Here is a 20569-nt window from a genome sequence, read left to right as displayed (position 1 = left end):
AGTGTGCCGCAGAGCTCCCCCACCACGGCAACCAACACCAGGGCAGCGGTGACGGGGACATCCATGCCTGGAGGATGCCGTAACCCCCCCATGGCCAGGTGTCCCAGCACCCGTATCGCACAGATGCACATGCTCCCTGGGCCGGCTCCCTTGGCAGCAGCGCATCTGTACCCCGAGGTTCGCAGCCAAACGCTCAGCCGGCTAAGATTTCAGCGACCTGCCACCGTGGCTGGCATGCCACGGTGATGCTGGGATGCTCGAGGCCAGGCACAACGGCAGGGGCCACCGTGTCCCCTCCTACAGTCGAAGCTCAGGGGGATGTTTCAGGTGCTCGCCGGGTCCGCAGAGCCGTGTGAGTGCAGGACAGGCCGGCCTGGCACAAGTTTGGCCGGGAAGTTACAGGGAAGGAGCGCGCTGATGTCCAAGGGCTGGGAGATGAACGTTTTGGTGTCCCAGGAGCCCCCAAATTCTTTTCAATGGCAGCAAGACGCAATGATTTTTAGCAGCATCACCTGTCCAGCCTGAGCCCTCCCCTTCTGGCCAGATGGTCTACGCTGAGGGCTACCAGCTTCCCACACCTGCGTGCCATCCCGGCATGACTGGTAACCAGAGCAGTTTGTGCCATGCAACAGCGTTCCTTCCCACATGGCACCATCCCCGGCAGGGACCCTGCTCCAGCAGTGCCAGCTCCTCTCCACCCCACGGGCTGGGAGCCACCCGGGTGGGATCCCACCGCCCGCCTCCACCGCAGCAGAGCGGCGGCAGCCTCGCTCACGGTCACGGTGCTGCGGAGATGCCAGGCAAAGGGTGTCCAGCTCGGGGAGCCCCCAGAAGGGCTACGTGTCCTGATAACGCTCCCGGCGTGGCTCACCCGGCACAACCCATCCCCGACCCAGCATCTCTTCACAAGCCCCGACGGATCACGACGCTCGGCACGGCTACGGCTGGTTATTCGCGGGGCAGAGGCCGGAGCTGGACACTCGATGGTGTCGAGCTCCGCAGCTCACGGGCAGGGTGACGGAGCTCAGCACCGTCCCACACAGGGCCCCGGCTTCCTCTTTGCCTGCGGAAGCGGGGTGGCGGGAGCGGGGTCCCAGCGTCTCACGCTCAGGGTGCACACTTCCCCAGCCGGCACGGGTAAGCCAGCGCTGCCCCGGGGAGGGCCGAGGTACCAAGCCGAGCTGGGATGGCGGGCAGCGGGAACCAGGGTCCAACCGCTGGACCAGCCGTGCCCAGCCAGGACCCGGCGGCAGGACGGACACAGCCCGGCTCCCTCCCGCCGCAGACGGGCACCCCACGCCAGCGGCACCGGAGCAGCTGCCGGCCGGGGAGAGGGGAGGGGGGGGGGACGGACTGCACGGCCCCAGGAGAGGGATCCCCCCCGCCGCCGGCACCCGGCTGCAGAGCGCCCCGTTGCAGGGAGCCTCCGCGGACACCGGGGCGGGAAGCGGCGGGTGCCGAGGAGGGGCCGCCCGGGCGATGGCGCCGCACCGCGGACCGGGCACCGGGCGGGGGGGATCCCGGGCACGGCCCCGCCACACAGGGCGGCGGCACCCCGGAGCCGCGCTTAACCGGGGCGGCCCCACCAGCACCCCCGGAGCCGCCCCGCCGGGAGCCCCGGTCCCCCCCCCCCCCTCCGCATCCCCCGGTACCGGACGGCGGGGAAGCGTCCCGCAGCGCTCACCTCCCTGCGGGGCAGCCGGGCCTCGGTGTGCCGGAACTTGGACGCCTTGAAGCGGTTCATGGTGCCCCGGTCGCACCGAACCCAGCCGCGCCGCTCCGCCGCCGGCCCCGCCCTCCCCCGCGGCCCCGCCCCGGGACGCGCCCTCGTGCCTTGGCCCCGCCCCTCCAGGCCCCTCGCCCCACGCGTGTCCCGTACCCCCGGCTGTCCCCAGCGCTGGGACGTGTCCCGCCCCGGCGCAGCGGCACCCCGGGACCCTCCTCAGACCCTCCGGGGGGGGGGGGGGTGCAGCCCCCTTCCCTGCCTCCCCCAGGCACTCGGGGTCGCCAGCCCGACAGCTGCCCACGCACGGACACGCGGGGCTGTGACATCCCCCCCCCGTCACCCAAGTGTCCCGGGGGAACAAGGGGCAGCTGCTCCTTCGGGCTCCGGGCAGAGGCCCGGGATAGCGGGGGGGGGGGGGGGGGGCGGTTCCCGTCCCGCGGGCTCAGCGCCCGTTTGCCAACGGGACCCGCCGTGCGCAGCCAGCGGGGCTGGGTGGGAGCCCGGGTCTCCTCCCCCACGGCCCGGGCCCCGACACTCCCGTGGGCACGACGAGAGCAGACAGGATCCGACACATCCCCCCGCGTCCTCCCACGCACGGCAGAGCCCAGCCCCGGTGCTGACGGGAGGTTAGCAGCGCCAGCCCCGGGCCCGGAGGCAGAACCGCGCTCGGCACGGATCCCCCTCCTCGCCCCGGGCCGTGCGGGGTTGGGAAGGGCCTTTGCTTCGGTTCTCTGCCGGCGTTCCGCCCGCCCAGGCAGGAGAACGGCCCTCGGGGCGGGGCGGGGGGGGAGCAGAGGGCCCCGGGCACCGAGCACCGAGCTTCCCTCCCCGGGCCGGCCTCGGCCCCTCTGCCGCAGCGTGCCGCAGGGCCTGGCTCCCCCACGCCGCCCCACGGGGACACGAGGGTGCCGCCTGCCGCTGCCTCCCCCCCGCCCCCCGGGGTCTCCTCAGCGCGGGGCCGGCGCTGTGCCTGGCACGGTTACCGTGAGCACCGTGAGCACCGTGAGCACCGTGAGCACCGCTCGCGGGGGGCTCCCCCGGGCCTTCCCCCCCCCCCCGGGGCCGCCAGGCCGGGGTCTCTGCCAGGGCTCCCCCCCGCGCGCTGACACCGCCGCTCTACGGCAGCCGCACGGCGCGTGCGCAGCAACGGGTTTCCCGGTACCGGCGCGGTAACCACGCGGGGCTATTGCGCAGGCGCAGCGCGTCTTCGTCCGCGGCGCGTCCGTCGCGTGTTGCCGGGGGTGCATGCGCAGCGCTGTGCGCGGGCCAAGATGGCGGCCGGGAGCTCCTCGCGTTGGCTCGGGGCGGCCGCCGCTATCGCCGCCGCCAGGAGCCGCGGGCCGGGGGACGGGCGGCTGCCGCTGCTCTGGCTCGTCCGGGGGCTCAGCGTCCCGCCGCCTCCCGCCGCCGCCTCGGCCCGCGCCGCCCGCCGTCTCCTGCCGCTGTACGCCGGGCTCTGCGCCGCGGGTGAGCGGGGCGGGGGGGACGACACACACACGACACACGACACACCGGGGGCTGCGGCGGGGCCGGGGCGGGGCGGCGAACCGCGGGCTGTCGTGCGGCGACCAGGCCCCTTCCCCCGGCCTTGTCCCGCGTCCTGCCCGGCGCCGTCGCGGCCCTCAGCCGGCCCCTCCGCCCTCCTCTCCCGCAGGGACGAGACGCGCCGCCGCCGTCGCCGCCTTCCACAGCAGCGCCGCGGCCCGCGCCAAGGAGGACTATTACCAGGTGCTGGGGGTGCCCCGCACCGCCACCCAGAAGGAGATCAAGAAGGCCTACTACCAGGCACGTCCGGGGGGGACCCTGCCGGGGGGGGGGGGAGCACCCTGCCGGGCCGCGGCCGAGGGCCCGTAGCCAGGTGGAGGAGTCGTAGCCGGCCGCGAAGACGAAAACCGCTCTGGAGATCCCAGTGTTTGCACCCGCTGGAGACAAGGGGAGGTGGCGGTGGGAATGCTCAGCGTGTCGGTTTGGGGATCTCCTCGTAAGCGTGGTTGTTGTCGCGGGTCTCTTTCCAGAAGGTCCTGGAATTGCTGAGAGACCCGGGAATAGCTTCTGTAGTTCCTTCTGCTGGGGTGGTAACGGAAAGTGAAGGCTGTTAGTTCCCTGACATACAGGATAGCGAGCGCCAGGCTTTGCCTAATGGGTTTTTCCTGGCATGTGAGGTATGCCAAAGTAAATTAGTTCTGTCTGTCTCTAACAGTTTGATTTTTGTTGTTTAGCTGGCAAAGAAATACCACCCTGATACAAATAAGGATGACCCTAAAGCTAAAGAGAAGTTCTCTCAGCTGGCAGAAGCCTACGAGGTAATATGCGGGATTTTATCGTCATGAAAAGGAGGAAAGATTGGGGGGTAGGTGGGGGGGGAACCATTTCTTGTGTGTGTTTCCTGTAAAACCATGGGTAGTTTTTGATGTCTTTTACTTCAGGCTTGAGTGCCTCTGTCCCAACGGTGTCTCCAGGCAATTACTTATCCCAGATAATCTGGTTTAGCTGGATGTGTTTTGGGCTCTTCCAGCTTTTGCTCTTTTTTAGCAGTGAGTGACTGGCGTGGTTGCAGTGGTCGCTGCCGTGGAATTATCGGTCAGCTTAAGTAAACAGAAAAAGCTGTCAGCAGTTGCTAGCTGTTGGAGACAGAGGTGCCCTCCGCTGTGCTCCCCCAGCCCCGTTTCCTCCTGCTCTTCAGCTTGGCCAGAAATCTTCTTGTGCTCGTTTTTGCTGTCCTGGGTTTTCAAAATTACTCCGGCACTCTTACCACCAGCTTCCACCCACTATGTTTATATATAATGTAAGTTATTCTTGCTTATTATAAATTAGTAAGATCTCGTTATTTTCCTGATAACGAGCTGAGAGATACCAGGGAAGAAGAAGCCGCTTTTCAGTAATTCATAGCCCTCCTGATAACAAGAAGGTTTGAGAACGTCCGGTCACTCGGGATCTGTACCGTGTCCTGATGGCATCGTTCTTTTACCTCAAAGGTACTAAGTGATGAAGTGAAGCGGAAACAGTATGATGCGTACGGCACGGCTAGTTTTGATCCTGGCGCAGCAGGTGCCGGCGCTGGGCGGCAGTACTGGAGCAGTGGTCCATCGATTGACCCGGAAGAGCTTTTCAGAAAAATCTTCGGAGAGTTTTCGGGATCCCCTTTTGGTGATTTTCAGAATGTCTTTGACCAGCCACAGGAGGTATGAAGTGCGTTTATTTTCTGAGTCATGAAATGAAAATGAGAAATGAAAAACTCAAAAGCCAGAGAGGGACACTGGTCTGTCCAGATCGCTCCAGGAGAGAGCTTAAGCAAAGAATTTGCGCCTGAGAATGTCAGCACGCGAGCGCCTTGTTGCATGGGTGGGAGAGGCATGTATTTTTTGATAAGCTATGTAGATACATTCTCCACACCTCCGTACAGAATATTTTTTGACTTCAGCTACTTCATCTGGTGTTTACTGACACCAGTTGGTGCTGCCAAACAATTCCCTCATTGTAGAGGCATCTTTTCTGCTGTACGTTGATTTACATATGTCTGCTTTGATCTGTAACGCTAAAACCCACAAAGTACCTCTTAACTATAAAGCAAGCCTTCCAGCGTTAGGTTTGACTACTTAATTGGCTTAATTTTGCAACTTAATTGGCTTAACTTTGGAGTGGAGCCCATAATAAAACAAAACTTAGGTCTTGTTCTTTGTACTGTAGCTCAGTGCTCTTTCAAGTAGTGATGGTGTTGGTTCATGTGCTGCCTTCAGAAATGCTTGGTATTCAGTACTTCTGGCTTTACTAAAAATTACCTTTACTAAAAATGACAGAATTTCCTATTTTGTGCTGTCTTTTTTGCTGATGCAAAGAGTTTCTCGAGGAAGAGCTTGGGATTCATCAGTATTGAAAGCCTTGCTCCCTCACCTATTGCTGCATTCCCATTAAACAAACCCTTTAGAAGCATTAAGAGTTTTCCTGAGGGCAGAAAAGTGCTTGACTTTTATTTTTACTTCCTTCTCTTATATTTTTAAATCTCATTTCTGCTGTGCAACAGCTCATCATAGTGGTGTAATCATAATTCCTGCAATGTTTGCTATCCTTCTGTACCCTTTTTATTTATGAGGGACGGATGATTGCTTCCTCAGGTGAGGCAGAACCCTTCTGAATCTGTTTCTTCCCCCTCTACTACCTGGATGTATCTTAAGCATTGTTTGATATTTGACCTAAACCAATTTCAGTCTGCTTAAGGACCCCATCGCACGTCACCTGTAGATTAATGTCAGTGTTTCCTGTACAGTATATCATGGAACTGACGTTCACCCAAGCTGCAAAAGGTGTTAACAAGGAGATCGTGGTGAACATCAACGACTCCTGCGAGCGTTGCAATGGTAAAGGACACGAACCTGGTACCAAAGCGCAGCGCTGTCACTACTGCAGTGGCACTGGCATGGTAAGTGCTTTTTTAAGAGAGATTCTGCTGTGCTTTTCCTTGCTGAGGCAAGTCAGTCCCTTCTGCGGTGAAAAATTCTCACTGCAGTCATCAGCTTATCTTGGGTGAAGCTGAGTTGATGTGGACTTGATGTCAAGAGGCACTAGGAAGGTTTTCTTTGTATTAAAGATAAAAGCACTAGCCCTCAGGGTTATCATCTGGTGTTGCACGTCCCGCAAACCATATTTATATAGTGTAACAGTTCTGAAATTACTTGGTCATTAAATGGGATACCTTGAATTGAGGGGCGGAGGGAGGAGGAAGGTGACGACAGCCTAAGGGTAATCATGAAATAAGAAGATGTGTGAACCAGGGCAGCATGTTACTCACGGTAAGTAATGATCAAGCTTCAGGCTTTCAATTTCCACTCATCAGAATGGGTACCAGCAATCCGTCTGTGACCAGAATACCCTTCTGCGCAGAACAGGTGTGGTTGGTCAGGGGAGACTGCAGACTCTTCCCACTGTTGCCTTGCGTGCTTCTGTCTGGCGGGTGGCTTTCACGGTTCAGTCCATAGCTTAGTCTCTGTAACTTTTTCCTGGACACTGGCAATAAATTCTGCAAGTGGATTGTCCTTGGATTCCTCAAAATACAGGTGTTTGTAGTTCCTTGTGAAATAGTGCTGTAAGGAGCTTTGTTCCTGCTTGTGCTTTAAATCCCAGAGATGAAGCATTTATTTCCCCTCCCCTCAAGACACTTGCTCGTAGTCGCGATGGTTTTCACTGGCAATCGGAATGCGATGGCAATTGAATCTGATCCCGCTTCTCACAAGCTGCATCCCCTCTGGATTTTTTGAGTCAGTTCTCTGCTCCTCTCCTCGCTAAAGGGCATCGCTGTCCTGTCAGGCTGCACCTGCAGTTAGAGGGACTCAAATGTGCTGCGCCAGTCACCGACAGTGTGTTGCGGAAGTGAAAAGTATCAGGTCAATACCAAATATTTGTATGATCTGTGCTTCCTTCACTAGGAGACGATAAATACCGGCCCTTTTGTAATGCGATCTACGTGCCGACGATGCGGCGGTCGTGGTTCCATCATAACAACGCCATGCGTAGTGTGTCGAGGAACGGGGCAAACCAAACAAAAGAAGACAGTGGTGGTTCCTGTGCCAGCTGGTTAGTGGTGTACTTGCGTGCTGCTCCCTGTTAAATAACTCTAGTTATTTCCTTCCACCTGGCCAACAGCAAGGCACTTGCCTCCAAAGCGTGGCTGGTTCCTTCCAGGTATGAATGTGAGAGCAATGTAAGCAGTTTTGCTGCAGGCAAGTTGTCTTGAGAACAAAGCAGGTTGATAGCTTGGCAATTGAAAGGGCTAGTAATGAGATGAACTTTCTGGCCGTGGATATAAGTGTTTGCTTTGCCCTTCCTGAGCTCAGGTTTTGGTTCTTGCATGGATTCTTCTAGGCAGCTTTTGAAAGCGAAAAGGGAGGGTGGGAATCTTGAAAGCTTTAGCTTGGCTCAGGAAAGCATGCTGATGGCCTTCCTCACCGGAGAGGATAAAACGAGTGGTGGGGCTGAAGACTTGCTTCTTTGAGACCACCCTGGCTGAGCAGCCTGGAATTTTCCTGCAGCTTGTGGAGGCTGCCCAGTGTTCCTTGGTCTGATGCATTTCCCAAAAGAATTCTGTAAGGGATTGAAGTAACGAGCTTGCTTGGGCTGTAGTGACCACCTCAGAGGTATAAACGTGTGCTGACGACACCTTCAGCCGCAGCTCCTGGGCTCCTGTGGAGAGTGTTCTGTGGTGCTGTGCTGGCCGGCTTTTGGGGACAGCAAGAGTTGTAGGTATTCCAGTAACACGCGGATTACAACGCAAGTTGACATACCCTCGTTTTTTTTCTCATTACAGGTGTTGAGGATGGGCAGACAGTCCGGATGCCCGTGGGGAAGAAAGAAATTTTCATTACGTTCAGGGTACGTATCATTACGTTGTTGGCCGTTTTCAGTATTAAGTTGGTTGCTTGTTCCCTTCGCAACTGCCGGGGAAGCCTGACTGAATGGGGGACGGAGGAGGAAGAGCGAGTGATCCTTTGAAACAGCTGAGGTAACATGATCCACGTGAACTTTCTGAGATAGCAGAAGATTTGCATTGTAACAAGCGGTGTAACATTAAGTCTGCTTGTGAAGAATTGCGCTGCTTGTTCCAGGAGGAGGCCCTTAGCAGTGCGCATCAAAATGCAGAGTAGGTTCTTGATGCCTCGAGTCTTTGACTTGGAAATGCCAAGGAGCCGTCTGCTCGTGCGGGTGGGAGTGCTGAGGGAACGCCCGTGAGAGGCTGGCTGCTCGAGCGTCCTGCAGATACACGTGAAGTGCCGCTTTGCATGGGTTTTGTACCTGGGGCCCTCTTCTCCTGTGGGGATCCTGTCACACGTGTCTCTGTCAAGGAGCACATTTTTTTTTTCAGCGCCTTTTTTGCGGTGCAGGAGGATTTAATTCTCTTCCAGCTTGTGAGGCCACCGCAAAGGTGCTTGTCTGCCTCTTCTCTTCTGGCTTTCCCCTGTTCAGGGTACTGGACAAGGCAGTGTCTTCTCTGTCTCTGCAGAATCATACTGACAGTGATAAATTAACAACAGGATTAGGGGAGGGAGTTGCTGAGATAGGAAGCAGGCATCCTCCTAAGCCTCTGGCTAATTACAGGTATGTCAGGATCTGTCTTTTTTCTAAAAGACTGAACATTAACTTGGACTTCTTAGCCGTGCAGTTTGTGGATGGTAAAGGGTCTGACTGCAGCATTCTGATAAGTTTTCTTCTGGGAACCTTCAAAGCAGTTTACTGTGAGAACTTTGTGGTGGGGTGCTCACGTCTCTTTGGAACTGCCTGCCTTTTAGGTTCAGAAAAGTTCCGTGTTCAGAAGAAATGGAGCAGATATCCATTCGGACCTGCTTATTTCAATAGCACAGGCTGTTCTGGGAGGCACAGCCAGATGTCAAGGCTTGTACGAAACAATCAATATCACGGTAAGTACCGTTACGTGGAAGACCTTGGGCATAAATCGATGTGGGACAGCAGAGACTTCTCCTTTGCTGCAAAGGAGGTGCAAATCTCCTAAACCTGCCAGTATCGCTTCTCAGACTTCTCCAAGGTTGAGCGTCAGGTAGTTTGTGACCTGCTTGGTCACCGCTCCTTTCCAGATCTCTCCCATCCTACTCTGAAGCTTGCTGGAGAAGTAGTTAATTTTTATAGACATGTAATGTAATTGCTATATAAATGGTTAAACTAGAGTAATAAACGTGACACCTCTGTGTTCATAGATACCGCCTGGTATTCAGCCAGACCAGAGGATTCGAATGAGTGGGAAAGGCATTCCCAAGGTTAACAGTTACGGCTATGGAGACCACTACATTCACATAAAGATAAAAGTTCCTCAGTAAGTAGAGCTAATACAAGTTTCTGTGAAACCTTGAACTTTTTGCAAAAAATGTTGTTCAGAGAGAAAGACTTTGTGAAAATTCCTTACTGCTTTATCAAGATCATTTATTTCTCACTCTGCTTTTAATTCTAATGTGAGGTAGACTTTTTGTGTGTGTGTTAATAACACCATTTGGCAACCCAGCTCTAAAAATCCTAAACCCTGGAAATACCCAAGTAGTTCTTCACCTGCGGATTTGCCTGGCTATCTGAGATTCTGTCTGGATCCTGGTTACATAAATTTGGTGTTCTGGCTTATAATGCGTCTGTGCTCTCACACCTACAGCTCAAAGGAACTGAACTCTTTAGCAGTTGCATTTCAGACTGCTTGGCCACCCGCTGCGGTGAAGGAAACTTTTCAGCTTGTATTGCCGCACTCAGCAAGGGAGTTCATTTCCTGAGGTCTGCCCACCAGACGTGCGTTCTGTCGCAGCTCCACACGGTTCTTCTCAGCGCTTCAAAATACCGTGGTTTTTCACTGCAGTTTGGTGAAACGCAGTGGGTTGTATCTCTCCTCTTCCATTGGGGCTTATTCTTTATAGATTGCCCATTTTAGAGCACCGTAGGGATTCGCAGTGTACTAACCTTGTCCTTCCAGTAGCTGCCTCTCGCGCGAGCTGCTGGAGAAGGTTAAGGAGGTCTGTACATACATCCGTCCCTAAAGACGGCTGTAACTAACACCTCTGTCTTCGACCTGCAGGAGGCTGACGGATCGCCAGAGAGCCTTAATGATGAGCTACGCCGAGGACGAGGCGGATGTGGACGGCACGGTGAACGGGGTCACAAATACAGCATCAGGTGAGCAGAGGGAATTAGTGCTTCTTCCTCGAGGAGCTGGTGTGGGAGCGCCGAGCGCTTCCTGAGGGTTCCTGGGCAGGAAGGTGAGCCAAGGTCACCTCAAGACAGCGTGTCAGCACAACCTGCCAAGCACGTTATTTTGGAAGTAGTTTTAGTGTGAAGTTAAAAGACTGTAGTACAAAGCAAGGAGGTAGCCTCTTCCCAGAAAGCTTTACTTGAATACTTACTGGACAAATCTGTGCATGAATAGAGAGCAGGTATTGAGATACTCCAGGGTCCGGACAAGTTGTGGTGAGTCTCGCTGTGTTGATGAATGCCTTCCGCTCCCTGCTTCTGCCCCCGTGCCAGAAGTAACTTGTCTTAATAGCAGAGGAGGAAGAAGAGAATGTGCTTCAGGCCAGTTTTCTGAGAGAGCTAATCCGTTGCGCTGCTAAGCGCAGCGGGGATGTTTCTCCTTGAAAGCTGAAGGGGAGCACTGCTATCAAGGCTGCTCTGAGCCCTTCTCCGTGCATGTGGGGGAACCTAGGGTAGAAATGTTCATCGGTAGGCAGCGTCCAGCGCAACGGAAGGAGTGAAGTCAGCTGGGAGCTTTGTAAAGCTGCTCTTTCAGCTCCAGATTAAAAATTTTGATTGAGCAATTATGTGTTTTAAGCTTCAGGAGTGAGGTACCTGGCATCAGTAGCGGCTAAAGGCAAAATGTATGGTAAAACAATAGGGCAAGAGCTTTGTCTTTCACTATTGGAAAACAGTCTTTCCTTTTCTCATATTGGAAAAATTAACTTCTTAAAGCCGGCTGGATTTCTTTTTATGCTTGAAATCAGAAAGGGCATTTATGACTGCGTACAGCTAGGCCGAGGTGAGTGTTTCAAAGCTTCTAAACGATCGCAGTAACTCCTCTCTACTACACATGGCAAAGCCTGAGGAATACAGGCTGAAGTTCAGGATATTTGGAAGGCGGTATCTGTCAAATACTGGCTAACTAATGTTATGTTTTATAGTGCTTTCATACCACAGAAGTTATGTGTTTTCCACCGAGGGTCAGCCTTGAGAGGGAGAGATCTCTAAGCACAAAGCTTTCTTTCCAGCTTTTTAAAGACATCTATGAGCCACAGGGGAAAAAAAAACAAACAAAAAACTCTCCAAACATAATTTTTAAAAAGCAAACCTGCCAGTTTTTACCACAATTAAGCTGCAAGGTAGATTAAAACCAACGCCAGTAGTTTGCAGTGTAGAGATAGGCTGTTGCTGAAAGCGTGTCCTTGCTCTGGGAAGCTGAAATACCCTGAGTGGTTGGAGGCGTGTTCTGCCGCAGGCCTTGGTATTTCATACCATTGCATCAGTCTGAGCTCAGCAGTCAGCCACGGGAGGACTGGACTTTGTGTTCTCTGTTTGCAAAGAAAGCTTGAGGAGGATTTGGGGGTCTTGTTATTGACGGTTTTACAGTAGAAAAAGCAGATTAGCAAAGAGGTCTCCTGTGTTCTTGCTGTAGCCACTTCTGGAGGGACAAACAACTTCTTGGGACCTGTTTATACAGGAAAATTACGCTCATTGGTGCCAGTAAGATTCCTCATCTGGACACTTGTTCTGAAATACTTGTAGTCTTTTTCATTCTAGCCCGAGTTAGTTTTCTCTCCTTGATAACTGTTTGAGCATTGCTTGAAAGTACCTGAAGCAGGCTCCCAGAATGGTTTTGCACTACTTTACTTTGCTCTAAACGCTTATGACATGACCATGAAACAGGAAGAGAGACTGCCATTTTTTGGTTTTTTTTTCCCTGTAAAGTCATGGCTGGCTGTGGTCAAGTTGACAACTTGTTTTTAGTGGCACACTCTCAATTCCAAGTGCTTGCTTCCAAAGCCTCGTGGGGTCCCTGACTTGATTGTGCAGCAGAATTCCCTCACCAGTTGGAGGGCTGGGGAGAGGGGAAGGGTGTTCCCCAGGCTCATGGTGGTCTCTTCCACTTCTGGGGTCCAGGCTCTCCAGTGCTTTCACTGAAGTGGTCCAGTACTGTGGCTCGCTGCCAGGTGCGGCCCTGGATGATGGGCAGAGATGCCTGTACACGAGAATGCTGGGAAAACCAGCTGACTTGACCATTCCCTGTCTAAAATAATCCTCTGGCTTGGTCAGGGGTGCTGGCTACTGGTGGGAGATGTATCTGACTGCAGCCCTTTGCTGTTTGTGTCCAGGTGGCAGGGCCACGGCTAGCGGTGACGCAGGCGGGGATAGGCCTGAGGCTGAGGAGAACAAGGAGGGATTCCTTTCCAAACTTAAGAAAATGTTTAGTTCCTGACACTCCATCCGAGGTAGGAGGCCTCTTGTGTTTTATTGTCGTCTTTCCCTCATGCTAAGCAGAATTTGTACTTCTTGGGAGGTAGAAGCAGCAAAAGCACAGCATTGCTTCTCACTTAGCCTCAGGCCTTCCAGCCACTGGTGGGAAAAGCCCTAGCCGTCCCCTGTGACCTGGAGCAAAAAGCCAAGGACTAAATTACATTGTTGCTGCAGCAAAAAGCAGCAAAAATGCTGAGTCAGTCTTCAGGGCGGTCGCTGGCCTCCCCTGCAGCTCTGCTTCCTTGTCCGCTCGGTGGCTGTACCCGACGCAAAGCACCGAGGCTGTTCCCGTTAGCTGGTAAAGCCGGGACCGGGCAGTTCTGCTGCCACTGCAAAGCCCGGGCTTGCCGGCAGGCGCAGGTGGGCCTCTGGTGCCAGTACGCTCAGGCTGAACTCGCCCCCACCACAGGCTTGCAGCACCAGGAAGGAATCCGTCTTTGTCATAAAGCACGGCAAAGCCCCCGCCACGCAAACACGTACAGCGTTGTAACTCAGGGTGCCGTTCAGTTGGTGTTTGACTGCTGCGAGGGAGCGTTGCGGACTTGAAATCATCATGTCTTGGGTTCCAGGGGCTCAGCTTGTCTGAGGCTTTGAACTCGTCTGTTCTGCGTGGCTGACAAAGCACGACGGCAGGTCGGGTGGGGAGGCGCTCTCACGCCTGCGTTTGCAAAGCAGGCTGCCGGGGCTGCGTGCCTTGGGCCGATTCGCTTGGGAAACGTTAACCTTCTCTCTCGCTTCAACCACAGGGAAGCGTTCTACAGGAAACTGAGCCAGCCGCAGCAGATCATCTTTGCAGTTGGGGATGAATCTTTCTGGCAGCAGACTCTGGAGAGCGAAGGATGTTGGTCAGCAGCACAGTGAGAATCCCAGCTGGAGAGGCTACAGCCACTGAGGCACCAACGATCATCATGTTAAAAACCCACCCACCATCCCAGGAAATGGTAATGAAGGAACCCGCCAGCTTTGCAGAAATGTGGCACTCTGGCGAGGTTGCTCCACAGACCCTACTGCTGCTGGAAGCTTATTTGGTAAAAATTAAAGTTGAAGTATTATTTAGAATCTAAAACAGTGGAAATGTGAAATAAAAATTGTCCTTCCAGGACAGAACAGAGCAGTTTGCTGTATGGAGTTAGAGATGGCTGCTGCTCGCTCAGGTGCCCTTCTGAATGCTAGATGTTATTGGTGAACTCATCACTGTTGATCTTCTCCTGGGAGACTTGGTGGGTCAGTGAGGTTTTAACCCATCTTTACAACGGCCCTCCTAGCTGTCCTGCACATCTCTGCGTGGGAAGTCTCCCTGGGGCCGGGACTTGTGAGAGCCCGGCTGCCCTGGGTCCCTCAGCAGCCGTGGGGTTTCTTAGTCCTGCTGATTTCCTGCACAAAGGGCAGCGATGGATTCTGCACTTTGTCTCAGGTTTCCCTTCCCCCCCCCCCCTTCCCCCACATTAACTAAAGTTACACCACCAATGCTGTTGCTTCTGAATGGGTACAAGTTTTATCACCAAGCCCTTTGCCAGTTTGGGACAAAGTCTTTTATTACATTAGCGCAACACCCGTAGCATAAATGATTGGTCTGGGAGTCACTGATTCTACATGTGTGAGAATACAAGTGAAGTGGATCACTCCTTCCAGGTGGAGTTGAACTCTTGCAGTGAGTATTTTCATGGTTACTTGTAGCCCGCTGCTGTTAGTTATACCATGCAGGTACCATCAGCCCACATACTAATCGCCCAGTTAAACAAGGACGTGTAGTCTTGCCCTTCTTAATTTGCTGAAATAAAGCACGTGTTGCCTCCTGATTAAACTGTCTGTAAAGCGATTCTGTATCCATGTAAATAAGATTGACTTCATAAAGATATTTAACACGTGCTGTGCCTTGCTGCTGTGTCTATTCTTTCAATTTTGTCGGTCACCCCCCTTTCCCTCCCCCAGGAACAAAGGTCTCAGACAAGGAGGGGACAGGGATAGATGTCTCGAGCATCTCTCTGGTGGCTGCGACTGAATTAAAGCACAGGCAAAGACTGCCAAACCCCAGAGCTGTTACCTGAGCATATGCTGGTGTGGGGGAAGGAGCTTTTTAAGGGAGTCTTAAATCCTGAGGTTGCAAAGGTTTTACTGAGTTCACAAGGGCAGTGATTGAAATTAGCTCTGGGAGCTGAAGGCCAGGGCACAGCTGAAAGCTGACTGGAGGAAGTAGCGTCAGCTTTCAGGTAACGCAGCGCGGGAAGTCACTGCATGGTACCCACGGGGCTGCAGGCAGCTCTTTGCCAGAGCGGTGCTAACACAGGGCCCCGTCTCTGCAGGTGTGCTGCTCTGCCCACTGGCTTACCTGCGGTGCCTGAACCCGGTCCACACAGAAACCCCAGAGTTTTGTTTGCTTAGGAGCCAGCGCTAGTCGTGGGCTGGCAGCTGGTACCTGCAGAGAAGGCACTGCCCTGTGGGGCCCAGAGGTACTACACGTTCAGCACAGTGCTACGAGCTCAGAGCTGCCTGGGAAGGAGGGCGATCCTGGGAAAAAATAGCTACCACCACCGCCCTACAACTGTGAAAACACCCAGAATCACTAAACAAACACCTCCGTAAAGATAGCGTGCAAAGGTAGCGCTTCCCCCATCTGCCTGCAGCTGTACAGCCTTTCCTCTTGTTCTAGTTGCACTGGTCTAAACTGTCTCAACCAAGTTGCAGGAGAGCCCTGGAGCACCCAGCACTTCCCAGGGGGCTAGTGGAAAGGCAGCGTGGCTCAGCACAGCTCACCTCCTTGGCCAGTTCCTGCTGCAGAAGCTCAGGAGGAAGGGGAGGGGAGGGAAGGGTCAGAAGGCAGCCTTATTGTCCACTACCCACTGATGGAAGGTGCGGGCCTTGGGGTTGAGTTTCATGGTCAGGTCCACGTTGCGGTCTGGCTTCAGGGCATAGAAACGGAACATAGCGGCCATTTCCTTGGCCCCAGGGAAGCCACGTTTCTCATACTCCTCTGGTGAGATCTGCAAAAAGAATTTGGGAAAAAAAACCCAGGGTTGTCACAGGGCAGAGGCTGCTGGGGCCTTTCCCTTGCACCACGCAGGGAAGCCAAAGAGGGCCGCCGTGTTATTTCCACTGGTGAGGAGGGATCTGCTGCTCTGCAAGTCATTTTGGTTGGGTTTGTGTAGAGGAAGCAGCAGCCCCGCAGCATGAGGGCAAGGCGGAAGAAAGCCTTCGTGGTGGGATAAAGCAGACCACCGTCTCTTGGCTGGTGCTGACCCATGAGTTCCTCCCAGTCCACCCTTCCTCCAGGTGCAGCGTGAGAAAGGTGGGTGGTGGGGAAATCACGCTGCACAGATGCTCAGGAACTTCTGGATCTGTCCTGAGCCAGCCACCCCCCTGAAGCTGCAGCACCACTGAGCACCCTGCAGCCCTGCCTGGCAGGGAACAGCCCAGCGTGGCACCACCAACCGCTTCTGGCACACAGCCGGCTTGGGCTCAGGCACGCAAACCGCTCTGCCTGGCAGCCAAGGCCCGGAGCAGCTCTGAGGGAGCCCTTCCCTGCACCGGAGTACAAGCTGTGGCTGAGGGGTCTAGAAACACGGGCTTGGGGGACACAGGAGAGCTCTGGAGAGCCTGAGCAGCCCAGGCAGCCCCCAGTACCCACCCTCTCTGCCCAAATCAAAGCGTGGATCACCGTGCTTCTGCACTGTGCTGGGGCCCTAGGAAGAAGGGAGCTGCTTATTTGTGCCTGGCAGAGCAGAACCTGCAGAGAGCATCAGAGGTGCTTTGTTTCTGCTGAAACGTACTGCACTTTGCTCTCAAAGCAGAGAGCCACCACACCCCTCATCCATTGTACTGGCTGCCCAAGGGGAGCAGCACAGCCAAACACAAGTCAGTCATGGGGCACGGAGAGGCCAGGAGCACTGTAATGATGACACAGCACTGACACAGCACGGACCATGGGGAAGACTTGCTGAAGGGAAGGGCACACAGCACAGACATGCTCTGTAAGTGCCCAGCCCCACTAGCGACTGCCTGGCCCCTGGCTCTTCTGGAGACCTCCCGCTTCGGTTATCCCTCAGAGGCAGGCACGGATCTGCCTGGGCGCACCTGCATGCTCCACGAGCGTGAGTTGTCTCAGTGACAATACAAACAAAGCGGTTTCGGTGCCAACGTGCGCTCCAGCTGCACATAGGGGTGTCAGGACTAATCCTGGACACCGGCGCTAGGTTGTACCAAACCCATACACCAAGCTGACGAGGGCCCTCCCCCCCCCGGCAGCTCCCGACCGCGCTGCTGGGGCAGGACAGCACTCGTTTTGCCACCGCTGTCTGCGCTCAGCCTCCATACAGGGCCTGGGCAGGGACCTGCGGCACATCTAGCTGTTAGGAAGGTGCAAGGATCATCCACCCGCTGCCCCACTCCCACCTCAAGGTGGGCTGCAGGGCCCTGAACCAGCTTCCCCCACCTCAGAGCATCACATACACCAAAGGACCCTTCCTACCTTGCTGGCTTCCACGGTCTTGCCCAGCTGCTGGGAGAGGACAGCGGCGTACTCCGCCTCAGTGAGCTTGCCAGTGCTGAGCCCGATCACTTGGCCGATGTACTCCCCCGGGGACTTCAGCAGGCAAAGCACAACAGGCCCAATGTCCTCCACTGCCATCCCATCCATGGGGGTGTCCCCCATGGGCAGCTCTGTATGGGAGAGATTGATCGCCGTCAGAGTGCAGCCCTGCCTGAGGGAGCCCAGCTCTGTGGAGGTACAGCTGGAGTTTCCGCACCCAGCCTCTGAACACAAGGTGAGGGAGATCCAAGAGCGCCTATCAGTGTGGCAAGCCACGAAAGCACCTGCAGGGCTGAGCTAAGAGACCATGAGCGGCCAGAGCAGCACCATCACTCACCTAGATCTGCAGCCCCACCTCTGACACCCCAACTGCAGGGAGCTGGGATGTCCAGAGACACTCTGGCATCTGCAAAGCCACCCTCGGCACCAGAAACACAACCAGGATCTCACTTATTTCTTGCAGGCCACCAAACAAGTCTGAAGGACCATAATGCAGCTGGCAACTTGCTGAGGTCAAGCTGGCACAGGCCTCTTTTCCCCATCAGTCTGCAGCCCTGCTGGTTTCACCACCCCCCAGTGAGCCTCTGCACAGTGGGAGCAGATGAGAACTACAGGACAGCAACCTGGAGAGCAAGAGGTCCCATCTTACCCAGAACATAGGTATTTCCCTGCGGGGCCTTCTGCGGCTTGAAGGTGGAGAGGAAATTCTCGAAGTAGAACGGCAGTCGGACGCTCGTCATGTGAACACCAATTTTCTGAAAGTACTCCTCCACCTCACCTTTGCCATCGAAGTGGAGCACCTCCAGCTGGCCCCCTGTCAGCTGCTTCACATTCTCCAGGCCACTGTACACCACATGGCACAGACCGAGGCGCTTCGACAGATCAGCAAGCCGCTTTCCCTGGGTGAAGGGTGAAGCCAGCCATAAAGGAAGGAAAATGGGACACGTGGGGGCTCTCATCATCGCCCCCCACACCCCTTCCCCTTTGTTGTTCTGGTCAGGGCAGGATGCAACACACAACAGCTGAGCAAGATCCTCAGCACCTGGCAGCCCAAGCCCTCAGCTGGAACCGGGGCTGAGCAGACCCAGTGAGCCCTGTGAGTTGCCCAGGTGGAGCCAAGTCCCTCTGCTTACACCATCCTATGTTAGAAAGACCACACGCTCTGCAGCTTTGGTGCTAGCTCCTCCACCAAGCACACAAACACCAGCCCTAAAGATCTGCCAAGGCAAACATACTTGCCCTAACGTACCTGCCCTAACGTATCTTGTCTTTTGTTCGCTGCAATCCAGGCATGGCAATTGTGCCTGCCACCTTGTGAAATCTGTCCTGGGGTGAACACCACCCTTGAGAAAGGCCCTGGAATTTCTGATACTGCAGCACATTTTGAGAACTACACGGGAAAGCTCCACAGAGCTGAGTCTTCCCGCTCCTGCTACTCTGACTCCCGGGCAGTACTCTCTGCCATGCCAAGTCTTGTGACATTTAACGACTCCCTGGAGGCACCAGATTCTGGAGCCACGCGACCACAAGGGAACAGGGAACAAGTTTTGGCTTTGCAAGAACTGGGACCTGGTTTGTTTGAGAGACCTCGGGACTTTTCTGGACTGGCCACTTGAACCATCAGGGTTGGCAAGGCTGCCGCTAAGAGCTGTGCCATGACCCCCACCCTGATGCCCACAGCTGTCCCGTGATCCCCCACCCCCCCCCCAGGCCATTCCACATGTGGTCCCGGTTAAAGCAAGCACCAGTACCTGTGCGATTTCTTTCTCTTTGCTGCAGTGCTCCCAGAAGTTGGTTACAATGAAGGCTCCGTAAGCACCGGCCAAGGCCAGCTCTAGCGATGGCTCATCGTCCTGATCTGCCTTCACAACCTCAGCTCCCATCTTCTTCAGCTCCTCGGCCTCCTTCTTCATGGGGCTCCGTGTCACCGCGCGGACCTTGAAGGTCCCATCTTCCAGCAGAGCCCGGGCCACGTGGCCCCCCTGAGCCCCTGTAGGTACAGACCTGTTCAGAGACCTGCCTTCCCGCAGGGCTCTGCTCATAAAGGGAGCTGGGACAAGCTGGAACAGTGAGACAGAGCTGTCTGACCCCCCCGCTCTCCCTGTGACACAAGGCCAGGTCCCTCCAACCCATCCTCCTGCCAGTCCCACCGCCTGTTCCCTGTGCTGCTGCTCCAGCCAGGCGGATCCCTTCCAGACCCCCTGAACCTCCATGGGACCCCAAAGCCTAGATATTTTGGAAGTTATCAGCACCCCTGCCTTTTGCTGCGGGGCCCGAAGCACCTCTGCCCCTCCGCCGCAGCAGGGCAGGTCGCTGTGGCACGGCCCAGCCCCAGGGCTCTCGCAGGTACCCCCCAGGCAGGGGCCGGGCCTTTCCCCGAGCACTCACCGGTCGCCCCGAACACCACGATGAGTTTCTTCCCAGCCATGAGGTAAGGCGGGCTGTTCCGGGGCTCTGCCAGGGCGAGACACAGAGAAGTCGCAACGCTGCGCAAGCCCGGCCCGGCCCCGCTCGGAGGGGCTTCCCCGGGCACGGGAGGGGAACGGGGCGGCTGCGGGGACTCATCGCCGGTCCCGGCGGGTGCCCAGGGCAGCGCGGAGCCGCGTCCCCTCACAGGAGCGGGTGGCCTCACCTCGGTTCGGTTCCGGTCGGCTAGGCTGGACCCGACTGCGTTCGGCTCCGCTCGGTTCTACTCGCCCCGAGCCGGCTCCGCTCGGTTGTGTCCGGCTGGGCGGGCCTCATCTGCCGGGCCCCGCCCACCGCCCGGGCATGGCGGAGCGTCCGTCGGCCGAGCCGCCCGCTTCGTCCTCGGCCACCTCCCGCTTCACGGCTGAGAGCAGCTGTGTAACCCCCCGGGGGGCCGTTACGGCTTGTACCCCTTCCGCCCGGGGACCCGGAGGCATCCCGAGGCTTGTAGACCCCCGCGCTGCAATGGCAGGAGGGGTTGCGGGTCCTCCGGTAACGCGCTTTCCGCCTTTCCTTGGGTGGCAACCCGGCTGTTCCCGCGGAGCATCCATCCCCCTGCTCCCTCCGGAGATGGGACGGTTCGTTATCCCCAAGACAAACAACTTCTGCGTTGGGCTGAGCGCGGGGAACGGTCCCTGGTCACCCCCTCGCCGAGTCTGAACAAGCAGGATGGTCCCGGGGGCCTTTCTGTGCACCCCGCGGCCCCCCTGTCCCCTCACGAGCTCCGCCAGGCCCGTGGGAGACGCCGAGCAGGGGCCGTGCTCCCTGAGGGACGCGTCGAACTCATCCTGCTGGGACTCGACAGCTTGAGCTTAGTAAATACGTGGGGAAGTTTGGGGTTGAATCAAGGAAACAAGCTGGAAAATACG

The 20569-nt window shown here is 56.0% G+C and overlaps 3 protein-coding genes across 6 annotated transcripts in view; 1 reads left to right on the top strand and 2 right to left on the bottom strand.

Moving 5' to 3' along the window:
• Positions 1 to 2877, bottom strand: part of CORO7 (coronin 7) — a 39149-nt gene extending 36272 nt beyond the window's left edge. The window contains exon 1 of one of the 2 annotated variants that reach the window (XM_075767742.1): positions 2836 to 2877. Coding sequence is in view for 1 of the 2 variants with exons in the window: in XM_075767741.1 (XP_075623856.1) it covers positions 1685 to 1744 (60 nt within the window). In the remaining variant the exon portion in view is untranslated. Of the gene's footprint in view, positions 1 to 1684; positions 1800 to 2835 lie in introns of those variants that run through there. The other variant, XM_075767741.1, reaches the window with a different exon arrangement.
• A 25-nt stretch (positions 2878 to 2902) lies between these two features.
• Positions 2903 to 14577, top strand: DNAJA3 (DnaJ heat shock protein family (Hsp40) member A3). 2 transcript variants are annotated; one of them, XM_075767746.1, is made up of 12 exons: positions 2935 to 3193; positions 3381 to 3511; positions 3946 to 4029; positions 4702 to 4908; positions 5991 to 6143; positions 7147 to 7294; positions 8025 to 8089; positions 9004 to 9132; positions 9427 to 9542; positions 10284 to 10381; positions 12568 to 12684; positions 13456 to 14577. In XM_075767746.1, the coding sequence occupies exons 1-11, from the start codon at positions 2998 to 3000 to the stop codon at positions 12669 to 12671; spliced, it is 1431 nt and encodes a 476-aa protein (XP_075623861.1). In that variant the 5' UTR covers positions 2935 to 2997; the 3' UTR covers positions 12672 to 12684; positions 13456 to 14577. The 2 variants fall into 2 exon arrangements, with proteins under 2 accessions (XP_075623863.1, XP_075623861.1); XM_075767748.1 differs by lacking the exon at positions 12568 to 12684 and having other exon boundaries at positions 2903 to 3193.
• A 664-nt stretch (positions 14578 to 15241) lies between these two features.
• Positions 15242 to 19978, bottom strand: NMRAL1 (NmrA like redox sensor 1). 2 transcript variants are annotated; one of them, XM_075767749.1, is made up of 5 exons: positions 19623 to 19976; positions 18986 to 19224; positions 17884 to 18133; positions 17175 to 17365; positions 15242 to 15690 (listed from the first exon to the last, which is right to left on the bottom strand). In XM_075767749.1, the coding sequence occupies exons 1-5, from the start codon at positions 19660 to 19662 to the stop codon at positions 15520 to 15522; spliced, it is 891 nt and encodes a 296-aa protein (XP_075623864.1). In that variant the 5' UTR covers positions 19663 to 19976; the 3' UTR covers positions 15242 to 15519. The 2 variants fall into 2 exon arrangements, with proteins under 2 accessions (XP_075623864.1, XP_075623865.1); XM_075767750.1 differs by lacking the exon at positions 17175 to 17365 and having other exon boundaries at positions 19623 to 19978.
• Positions 19979 to 20569: the final 591 nt, after the last annotated feature.

The sequence above is a fragment of the Balearica regulorum genome, chromosome 15 (genome assembly GCF_011004875.1).
Source record: "Balearica regulorum gibbericeps isolate bBalReg1 chromosome 15, bBalReg1.pri, whole genome shotgun sequence".
NCBI lineage: Eukaryota > Metazoa > Chordata > Aves > Gruiformes > Gruidae > Balearica > Balearica regulorum.
This window is presented reverse-complemented; position numbering and strand designations above follow the sequence as displayed.